The 12,271-nt window shown below is 38.8% G+C and overlaps 1 protein-coding gene across 3 annotated transcripts in view; it reads left to right on the forward strand.

The window, feature by feature from the left end:
- LOC129779379 (1-phosphatidylinositol 4,5-bisphosphate phosphodiesterase) overlaps positions 1-12,271 on the forward strand; it is a 128,110-nt gene that overhangs the window by 64,004 nt on the left and 51,835 nt on the right. For all 3 annotated transcript variants that reach the window (XM_055786812.1, XM_055786811.1, XM_055786810.1), the window contains exon 4: positions 10,208-10,345. In XM_055786812.1, coding sequence (XP_055642787.1) covers positions 10,208-10,345 — 138 coding nt within the window. The remainder of the gene's footprint in view (positions 1-10,207; positions 10,346-12,271) is intronic.

A 12,271-nucleotide genomic window follows, 5' to 3' on the forward strand; every position in this document is an offset into this window, starting at 1 on the left:
AACTAAAGTGGCTGAAACGTTGTGGGTGTAAATACATTGGTCATTCAAGCAGCTCTGCATACTTGAAATCTCCAAAAAAGACTACTTATTTGAAAGGGGCCAAAGTTTTTTTTCTCATTTTTTACAAAAATTTCTAACTCAAAAACCATGAGACATAAAATTTTGTTAAAAAAATGTTGAATTGTTAATAGTATCCTTAAATTTTTTTTTCACTTTTCACTGAAAATTAAATTTGAAAATTAAAACTAAAATTCATTTTTATCAAAAACGTATTGTTTTTAATTCTCATAATAATATGGAAAGAATAGAATAGAAAAACAGTAAGAATAAAATAATAACCAAAAAATCATTCATATATGGAATATGCATTGGAAGATGAGCACGTGTTCAGGGAAAAAGTTTTTCCAACAACAACTTTTTCATGTTTTCTTTGAAAAAATTACAGCTAATCCTAATTTTTCTTAAAATCAAGATAGCGGAATAGTATATTCAGCAAAGTCACACATTGGTCGCATTGGTCTGTCAGACCGAGAAATCAATAATTCATTAATTTCTCAGAAAATATCAACACTACGACTTTGCGATTCTCTCTAGCTTCGTTATTCGTCGTTCGTCATCGTTTAGCGTATCGCATGTGTTGGTACAAAGGGGACGTGTGTCACTTTTTTAACACTTTCGGTCTGACACACCGACGCGAGTATAGGAGTAATTTTTTCGGACAAGTGCCTTTTTCATATTCTTTTTTTTTTTATTAATTCGTTTATTTTTACAGGCTCAGTTACTTAAGTTTAAAGGAGCCGAATTCTTAAATATAATTTTAAAACTATATATATAAACAATTTTCTTACATCTATGGTTAGTAAGGAGGAAAACCGATTACTCGCCGTGTACTCGAGTTTAGGAGGGTGACATATTTTTAGGAGAAGGATGGGATATAAGGAAATTGTAACAATGTTGATGAACACTCATTTCATAAATCTTTTCGTATATCTATAGTGTATTTACATTTCAACTTATTCTACTATTTATAGCAAGGGGACGAATTACCCGCAAAGGAAGGAAAGGAGGGTATAAGGATGTAGGGACAATCACACACGAAGATCTATAGCTTTAAGGAAAACATATATATGGGACATGTAATCAAGGTCTAACCGAGCCAACACATCTCTCACCGGCACATTGGGCTGTCTTCCTCGGGCCCGAAGGGAGTTTTTTAAATTCGATCTGGCGACCAGATACACCTCACACGACCAAACAATGTGCTCGATGTCGTGATAACCTTGGCCACAAACGCAGAGTTTGCTGCTGGCAAAATTGAAACGAAAGAGTAGTGCATCCAACGAACAGTGATTGGACATGAGTCGGGAGAAGGTGCGAATAAAGTCCCGACTTAAGTCTAGACTTTTGAACCACGGTTTGAGGCTAACCTTAGGGATAATCGAGTGAAACCACCGGCCCAATTCATCTTCATTCCACTTGCGTTGCCAGTTAGCGATGGTATTTTTGCGGACTAAAGAATAAAATTCATTGAAGGCCTTCGCCTTCAATTGCACCTACCTTTGCTCTCATTACCCGGAATGGAGCAATGTGAAGGGACCCAGATAAAGGTAATGACATAACAGCGTCTGGATAAAGCACTCAAAATTTCTCGTATTCTCTCAAGGAAGTACGGCGAGTGTTTTTCCGGCCTCACTGAACGTATAGCTTCGACAGAGCTAAGACTATCCGTTACAATGTATTAGTGTTCAACAGGTCGTGAGGCGACGCTGTCCAGCGCCCAGTGTATTGCTGCCAATTCAGCAATATACACTGAGCAAGGATTCTGAAGACTGTGTGAGGTGCTAAAAAATTCGTTGAACACTCCAAATCCTGTGGACTCGTTTATAGTGGACCCATCAGTAAAGTACATATTATCACAATTGATACCCCCATACTTTTCATCGAAGATCGTTGGAGCGATCCTTGATCGTTGGTAATCTGAATATCCATGGATATCTTGCTTCATGGACAGATCAAAATGCACAGAGGAATTGATGTAGTCAGGGAAACAAACACGGTTGGGAATATACGAAGAAGGATCAACCTGCATGGAGATGAATTCATGATATGAACTCATGAATCCGGAGTGAAAATTTAGCTCGATCAGCTGCTCAAAACTTCCGATCACCAATGGGTTCATGACCTTACACCGGATGAAGAGCCGAAGAGATAATAAATTGAAGCGATCTTTTAGTCGGAGTAGGCCTGCCGAAACCTCGAGACTCATGGTATGCGTTGAGGGCATACATCCCAACGCAATACGGAGACAAAGATACTGAATTCGCTCGAGTTTAATGAGGTGTGTTATGGCAGCTGATTGAAAACAGAAACTGCCATACTCCATCACTGAGAGAATAGTTGTTCGATACAACATTATAAGATCTTCGGGATGGGCTCCCCACCAGGTGCCGGTAATTGTACGGAGAAAGTTTATTCTTTGTTGGCATTTTTTACTCAGATACCTAATATGGGCCCCCAAGTACATTTGGAGTCGAACCAGACCCCAAGATACTTGAATGACATAGCATGAGTGATCGGTTTACCCAAAAGTTGAAGCTTTGGTTTTGCTGGTCTATGCTTCCTAGAAAAAACCACCATCTCTGTTTTCTCCGTGGAGAATTCGATCCCTAGCCCAATGGCCCAGGTTGAAAAATTGTTCAAAGTATCTTGTAAGGGTCCTTGCAGGTCGGATTCGTTTGATCCTACGACAGACACCACTCCATCATCTGCAAGTTGTCTTAAGCTGCAATTTTGTGTAAGGCAATGTCGCTTACATAGAAGTTGAACAAAAGGGGGCTTAAACATGAGCCCTGGGGGAGGCCCATGCAAGAGACCCGACTTACTGCCGAATCTCCGTGAGAAAAGTTCAAATGTTTCTCACAAAGCAAATTATATAACATATTATTCAATAGAGGCGGCAGACCCCGAGAGTGTAATTTGTCCGACAAAACCTCTATTGAAACAGAATCGAAGGCCCCCTTTATGTCCAAGAATACTGAAGCCATTTGTTTTTTTTCGGCGTAAGCCAATTGAATTTCTGAAGAAAGCAACGCAAGACAATCATTCGTCCCCTTGCCCCTGCGGAACCCATATTGTGTATCAATTTCCGTATACAAGACAGCATTGCTATTGGGCGGTACGAATTGAAGTCGGACACGGGTTTTCCGGGTTTTTGAATAGCTATAACTCGTACTTGTCTCCAATCATCTGGAACAATATTATTCTCCAGAAACCGATTGAATAAATTCAACAAGCGATGTTTCGCCACATCAGGGAGGTTTTTCAGCAAGTTGAACTTAATTCTATCCGATCCCGGAGCAGAATTGTTACATGAAAGCAGAACAAGAGAGAATTCTACTATCGAAAACTCGGAATCAAGATCGCATCTACCTTGTGGTATATCTCGAACAATTTTTTGCACAGGAGCGGAATCAGGACAAACCTTCCGTGCAAAATTAAAAATTCATCGATGTGAATATTCTTCGCTTTCATTCGTTGAAGAGCGATTTCTCATGTTTCGAGCCACTTTCCATAATTTTTTCATTGACGTTTCTCGTGACAAACCTCCCACGAAATTTCGCCAATAAGCATGTTTTTTCCCTTTGATTAAGTTTTTAAATTGATCTTCAAGGGCTAAATACGTTTGAAAATTTTCAGGGGTTCCACGTCTCCGAAAAGCTTTAAATGCATTCGATTTTTCTACATAAAGCTTGGAACACTGGCTATCCCACCATAGATTGAGAGGCCTTCGACGAATAGTGGAACCTGGAATGGGTTTCGTTTGAGCGCGAACTGCGCTGTCATAGATCAATCGAGAAAGGAAGTTATACTCCTCCAATGGAGGTAAACCATCTCTGGAATTGATGGCTAGAGTAATCGCGTCCGCATATTTTTTCCAGTCAATGTGTCTTGTGAGGTCATATGCCATGTTTATAGATTCAGGAGAATTCCAATGGTGATGGAAATTTTGATTGGCAAGTGATCACGACCGTTGGGGTCCTGGATTACATTCCACTTGCAATCTAACGATAGTGAATTCGAGCAAAGCGAGAGGTCAAGCGCACTTGGTTTAGCAGGAGGTTTAGGTACACGTGTTGTTTCCCCAGTGTTCAAAACGGTCATATTGAAGCTGTTACAAAGGTCATATATCAACAATGAACGATTGTCGTCGTACTGTTCCCCCCAGGCAGTTCCGTGAGAGTTGAAGTCTCCCAAGATCAATCGTGGCTCAGGAAGGAGTGAGCACATGTCAACAAGTTGCTTGCGGCTAACCGCAGCTCTCGGATGCCAATACAAGCTGACAATACAGAGGTCTTTGCCTCTGATGTTTGCATGACAAGCAACAGCTTCGATCCCTCCAATAGGTGGAAGTTCAATTCTAAAAAATGAGTGGCACTTATTGATCTCCAAAAGCACCCCTCCGTATCTATCATCACAGTCCAAGCGTATAATATTAAAATCGTGGAAAGAGATATCATCTCGTGAAGAAAGCCATGTTTCGGACAGAGCAAAAACATCACAATTGAAGTTATGAATTAAAAATTTGAATGTATCCAATTTAGGGATAAGACTACGACAATTCCACTGTAAAACAGTGATATCTCCGACCTCTCTATTTGAATTAGACATCAAGAGAGATAATCATTGCAAGGAGGGGCCATGTTTGCATCAATTGTTGCAAAATTGTCTTTAATACTGGAAGCATTGAGATGACAATGGTTCTGATGGAGTCGGAAACATTAAAACACTTGAAGATTTGATCCAAAAGCTCAGACAACTTTATAAACCCCGATTGGGAAGTTGAACTGGACGGAAAAATAAGGACAGTTGGGGTTTTGATGTCCCCTCGAGTGCTGGGTCGTTCGAAGATGAAATATTCCCACGGAAGCCAGGAGGAACCTGATTTTGCTTGTCCGCTGCACTCGATTTTTTAGGCAAGCTAACAGTGGATATAACCGTGGGAACTTGTTCTTGAACTTTGGGAGTGGTCACATTTTTGCGCCGGGGATTCCCTTTGAAAATAAACGGTGTGCCCCCGCTATCTGTGTCCGCTTCCATTCCATCAACTGGCAACGTGGAAAAGGTATTGTGTGTTGAGATTGGTTGTTCTTGTTGTTGGGTCAGTGGCGAATCGCCCTTCAAAGTTTCCGCAAATGTGCGCTTCGAGCGTTCCTTTAAAGAGCGCTTCTGTTTCTCCCAGCGACTCTTGTAAGTTTCACAAACTGAGAGCTCGTATGGGCCCATGACTTGCATTTGTTGCAAGTCATGGGCTTTGGCACGAAGAGTCGCACAGGTAGTCTCAATTTGTCCACCATAATGTAGTCAGGGAGGGCGGCACCAGCAAAGGTGACTCGAAACGAGTCGGACGGCGTAAATTTAGTTTGGTCCCCATCATGGGAAAGTTTCCCGAGTTGGCGACAGTCCAAGATTTTCACTTCCATTGAGGGGAGCTTCTTGAACTTGCCTTTTCCTTGTGCTTTTATTTTTCGCTCGTCAAACCCGTTTCAGTTATCACCCCCTCAATTTATACGTTATGGGAGGGTATAAATGTTCGATATTCGAGAGTGAAATGTTGATCAGCAACAATCTCGTTTGCGTGTTTCCGGTCATTCACGACAACTCGCTATTTGTTCGGTCTAACCCTGCGAATTTCAGATACAGAAGTGTATCTGGCCAGATCTTTCATGATCTGAATCACGTTAAGGTTTTTTCCTTTCGGTTTTGGCCGGAGGAAAACAACCCACGGGCCAGTTCCAGGTGCATCTTCTGGATAAACTCTGACACGTGGAGCGGAGACAACAGAGGGGGAAGACGAGGACGAGTACGAGGATGAGGATGAGGACGAGGACGAGGATTGGGTTGGATCGGAAACATCAGAAGGGGGAAGCGAAATCGATTATGGGAGAGGGGGAGTGGAAGTAACAGTGGGTTGAGAAGGGAGGCTTGCAATTTTCTTAGAGGGGGGCTTGGTAGGATGAGCGGATTCGTCCCCAGAAGAATTATCTTCCTTATGAGGGACTCGTTTATGTTTTTTCCCAGATCTTGTATGAGATTCATTATCGGAGATCTCCATCTCTGGAGATCCTCCACTATTCTCCATTTCACAAAAATTTCTATCTTATTTTTAATTTTTTATTGATTTTAACAATAATCTCAAAAATAAATAGCAAAAAAAAATATGATAATAATATTAAACAATGAACAAATGAATTGAATAATAATATTAATAATAAATATGTGTACCTTAATATATAAGTTGTTCCAATAATGCGCTCTACTGCCCTAATCAGGGAGAGACAGAGGCTACGCGCTACAGAGACAACACAATAGCGCAAGAATAGCTTACGCAGCCACGTGATGATGAATTCCGTTTGCGACAGTCACGCGATGGCGATCCCGTTATGCCGAATCAGTTCAACAGCCGCAATCCGGCTCGCTGCAAGAGCGCTGCTTCCTTTGTTCCTTCGCTCCACTTCACAAAAGGTCAGGTCGAAAGCGGACAGCAATGACCTTCACTCGTACCAATAGCACAATAGCAAAAGTGGCAACGCACAATACCGACACTGAACTTTACTCGTCAAGAGTTGGATAGCGAATGTTTCATATTCTAGAATATTATCAAATGAAATATATAAATTAATGTTAGTGGCGTGGAATATTTATAGAATATAATGCATGAGACCATTACCGGACTATTCTTATTTGATTTCAGTCCCATTTGTAACTGGATTGAATGGATCCATATATTAGCTATTCGTCATTAGATTCATACGTTCAAAAGCAAAATATAGATGTTTGACTTTCGTATAGTTATTCGCTAAATATAATGGTCATACATATACACACTTGTGAAAGAATTTCAGTCGTGGAAGAATTGTAAACAGTAAACTATAAACTGATCGGTGGCTTCTGGTAATTTTTAACAATTACAGTTTCGGGGATATTTTTTTTTATAATGAACAATATAGACAAGAAAACAAGGAAAAGAAAAGGGAGTTACTAGAAATCCTTTTATATCATCTTTTTATGCCCCATTTAAAAAAAGGTATTAATTCTTAGTTTTCCAATAATACAGAGACGAAGAATATTAGAAATATGTAAACTTTATATTCCAGAACCTTTATCATCTGGTTTTTATCTAGAAGGTCGTTATACATTCTTCTCTTCGATAAAAGGCCCGAAAAATACGCAACAACTGCATGAAATGTAAAAAATATGTTTGTTTCGAGCATGCAGTTATGCTATGTTCTGATTCTTACTCCAATGAAACCACAATCGATTAATACGTTTTTATGTTATTTTATAGCTCTTTATACTTTCATGAATTATATTCAGTTGCTTACTTTTTAATAACAATGAAAAATTCGAACTTCGATATTTGTGTTGGAGTATCAAAAATTACTCTGTTTTGAGGATGCTGAATTAGATGACTAATAAAACATCATAAAGAGGAAGAAAACATATTTTTTGGAGTTTTTTCATTCAATCATACCCTCTTCTTCAAATAAATGCCAATAAAGCCTGAAAAATACACAATGGCAACATTACAGAGAAGTTCAATTTTCGGTCTGTTACACCGTGCGCGAGTATACGTGTTATGATTTTGCACGCGAGTACAGGAGGGTTAAATGCATTGCAAAAAGGTAGTGTAACAAATACAGCCACTCCATGCCAAACCGATAAAGTGGTTCTCAAATTTTCGTGCAAAGTGGTAATTTTGTTACTTATCGCAAAATGTAAGACGTGTTTTTTTTTTAATTTTTTCTTTAGGATTGTGCCCATTTCAATTTTTGGGTGATCCAAAAAATCATGTTTTCCCTTTTTTTCTAAAAAAAAACCTTTTTCATACCTTTTGAACTACAGGACCGATTCAGATGATCGACATATCAAATTGAAGCCAATTCGCATTTTTTTTGTCCGAAATTTCAAAAGTTTTTTTTTTCTTCTCTATGTTCAGAATTTAGTTGTCGTCCAAAAAGAACACAACTGTTCAACATATTGGTTGTGAAACTTTATTCGTTCCGTTTCCACAAGATGACTGAAGATGCTATAAATAGTCGACGGTGACAGCTGAATTTTGCTAAATCTTGAATTGTTGACATCTGTCAATCAAATATTGGTTGACAGATGGATAAAAGTTTCTGAATTTTGCACAACAAGTTCAATTTTTACTTCATTTGCAGGAAGTTTTGATTCCCTGTTCCCATTGGATGAAGTGCAACTGAAGTGCGAGTGCTTGGAAGTTTAGTATGACTAATTTATGGTGAATATGCACCCTCGGATAGATGGGCTTGGGGGATTTAAAAGTGATGATTTTAGTGAAAATACAAAAAAAAACTAGAGGCGAATGAACTGAAAAGTTTAAACCCTCTTAAAGCCAAAAAGAAGGGTACCCCAGGATACACCAAAAAGCAAGAACGTACGTTCCATACGAATTGAAAGCGAGTGATGTTGAACAATGATTTTGCATGTCCGAAATGTTGCTCGAACGGCACATGGAAAATCTTTTTTGTATCGAATCGTTACCTGGGACGAGGAATTGATTCACTATGATAATCGAAAAGGCAAAAGATCGTATGTGAAGCCCGGCAAACCAGGAACATCGACCGAATATCCACGGTGCCAATGTAATGCTCCGTATTTGGTGAGATCAAAAGGGTGTGATCCACTATGAGCCGCTAAAACATGATCAAACGATCAAACTTCTGCAAGCAAAAAATGATCCATTTGAAGCGAGCTATTGCCTATAACGTCCAGATTATGCGACCATACACGACTCAATAATGTTCCATCATGACAACGCATGGCCTCAAGTTGCTGTTCGAGTTAGAAACTATTTGGAAAATAGCGGATGGGAAAGTCTGATTCACCCGTTTTACAGTCAGTTCTTGCCCCTTCCTACTAGCATTTGTTTCAATCGACGCAGAACGATTTGAGTGGAATACGCTTTGCTTCCGCACAGACTTTAAAAGATGAACACTTCCTTCGCGATGGAATGTTTAAATTTCCAGGAAGATGCATAAATGGCCAATACTTTGAATAATGTATTAATTCGTTTTCTCATTTAAATAAATGTGTTTTCTATACACGAAACCGGAACGAGTTAATTTGCACACAATATTTTCTTTATATTCACGCTACATGATAACGTGACTTTTTGTTAGAATCATAGTTGCAGAAATGTTATAACTTTTTTGAAACATTCGTTTGCATATCTCAAAAAACCACTTAAAAACTGGATGATTTTTTTAACGATTAATAAAATTTCTGTTCCATGAAGATTGGTACCCTTACCATACATTTATGTGGATTTCAACAGGCTTCATTATGATTTGTCTACACTTTATTCCGCCTGTCCAAGTTGATATCATTTTTCCGGCAAACAAAGCGTCATTCGAGACTGGGTGCGTCATCACGCATATACATGCCGATTCCAAGTTCGATTACGCGAAGATAACCATGATTGCCGTTGACAGCATTCCCCCCTTTACTTCTGACTTAAAGCGTATTCATCGCCTTTCAGAAGCAGATGGGCAGTTACGGAGAAAAAAAAACACGCATACACAAACCAAATAATTCGCGCCAGAAGTTCATTTATGCTGTCCATACACACATGGGCACGATAACCTATGATGAGTAAATAATGCTTGAAAGTGCGCACTCGTTATGCCGATGATAACATGGATGACTATGTTTATGTCCAATATTTCCTTTCTTCATTTTTTTATTCGAACAATTCAGACGAAATCAATTTGCGGAGACAAAAGTTCTTTCACTCCGACAGATAAAGGATTCTCCGCGCGAACCCAAGCAATATCCGTTTTGCTGTCATCCACCGACTACCGGTTGACTGTGGATGCTTCTGGTTTTGCAATGATGGACGCTGAATATCCTCAGCGGCGCCTCGGAGAAACAAAGCCGGAGGGGTTGGGGTGGCGGTTGCATTTATCAACATAAAATACTTTGAACAGCACTGCAAAATCTGCTAGGGCGGTTGTGTACCAAACGAAGGCAATTTGTTTGCTCCATTCCTTTGCTTCATTTTAAATGATATCGAACAAGCTCAACTTCCCCATTGGTAAATGCAACATGAATGTTAGAAGATTTTTCAACCAGATTGATCAGAATAGTATTAATTTTCTCTTTTCTCTTGTTGGAAAACCAATAGGATGTGAAACTGTGCAACCAGCTGTGCAATAAACACGGTGAAAACGTGGAGGAGAAATCATTAACGATCTGCTCGGGAACAGATTACATCAACATCAACATGCAACACGTTGTTTGTCCTGATGCAGCCACAGCAAAGGTAAGGTCAAGTTTTCTCATATTATAAGGGTGGGTTTAGACTAGTGATATATTCATGTGAAGAAATATGATGAGATTTATAGAAATCGCATCAACCGTTTAAACTAGCGTGAACTTCTATAATGAATATATTCATATTTTCGATGAATTTATTCACCTGAAGTAGAACTGCATCCAACTTTAGTGATTTCTCACCAGTGAGAAATTCACAAGCGTTTACATATGCTGAATTTATTCAAGTTATATATACCTCGAATAAGTGTATATACCCGTTTACACCTATTTTCACGTGAATAAATCCATCTATAGCTATAGATTTCCCTAATGTAAACCCGCCATAAGAATCAAAAGTTTTCCCAATAGAACGGGTTACTCGGAGGGTTACACAGTAAAACAATACGCAAAAGACGCACGGCAAATCCTCGAATGCTATAAAAAACGCAACAGTATCAAAATTGATTAATTCATCATCAGTTCATTGCCAATACCTTCGATGGAAACATTGGCTTAAAACATATTGGACTCACCATCATCATCGTAATCTATTTTCGTACAGTTCCGTATAAAAATACAGCAAATTTTCCATCATACAGTTAATAACGTCAATGGATGCTTATAATTTCTGTTATATGACAAAAAAAACTGAAACCTTTACCGTGGAACAAAGTAATGTAACCTTCTATAAATATTGTATAACGTATGAAATGACGGATGATAAGCCATCATCGTTCGCTGGATGAAAATTACAAGCTCCAATGGCAACGTTTGCATACGCTCTCGTCCCTGTCAACGCCGCCATCGCCATCCGGGCGTACGTGTGTGTATCCATCGATATTACGAGTCATTAAGCTCCTCCCGGTCGGTAGTGGTTTCTTCACTTTCAACGTTACTCGCGTGTCATCATTATCACCTCACACTGGCGGATTAGCGTAGAACCCGTCGAAGGTGTCACTGTTGTGTATGGTTTGTTTTTGAACGTAGAATTCTAAACTGATAAAGTAACAATTATTAGCATTATTTTTTAAGTAGATGATTCTCATGTGTTGAAGACTACGATATAATCAAGCATGTGAACAAAGGTAGTTCCCTATGGTTTGAGATGAACAAGTAATCTGTTTTCACTGCTTCGTACGAAGTGAAATGCTGCTCGGCCAATAAAATAATTATCGATCGCAATAAGTGGTATTGGAAAGAAGCAATGTCTGGTGAATATGCCGTGTGGAGTAGGACTTCCCATTGAAGCACCTCCAGAGTTTTTTAACGTATTCTACAATTTCTGACTAAGCGTTGGATTGCAGAATCAATTGGCATTTCTTTTGGAAAGTACAAGCTTTTATCGACGATTGAAACTATTTATTCATTATCATGGTAGATGTGCTCCACTTGACATGTAAAATAAGACTAACAGCTGAATAGTTTAATGTATATAGCACAGCTAAAAAATCAAAGGTTCATACTTTTCATTGCATTACAATATGATCTCCCGGACCGTTTTCCAAAAATTAGAAGAGTAGTATCCAATACACCGCATTGTTAACGTATTACGAAATAACTACATTCAATTTGCCAGTTTTATTTCTTCCGATATTGTCTTAGGATGGAACTGAATTTAATAATTAACTCTTCAGTAGAATTCTTTGGTATTCCTAATTCGGGTTTTTACGTAATTCTGATGATTTTCACATTAAGTCTCAGTTTCAACATATGATGTTAGCTGCTCGTTGTCTACGATTAAACAAAAAATAAAAGCGCAAAGTAAAATAATTTATACCTCTCGCTCTCTCGAATACTTTGTTCTCCACAACGAAGGAATGTTTAGATGCTGAAGAGACTTTGCGAAGAAGGTTGTATTTTTTTTATTTTTTTTTTTTAATTATAATTCCTATGATGTGAACTTTTCACCTTTTCAATCTTTTCAATCTACAAC

The sequence above is a fragment of the Toxorhynchites rutilus genome, chromosome 3 (genome assembly GCF_029784135.1).
Source record: "Toxorhynchites rutilus septentrionalis strain SRP chromosome 3, ASM2978413v1, whole genome shotgun sequence".
Classification (NCBI taxonomy): Eukaryota; Metazoa; Arthropoda; class Insecta; order Diptera; family Culicidae; genus Toxorhynchites; species Toxorhynchites rutilus.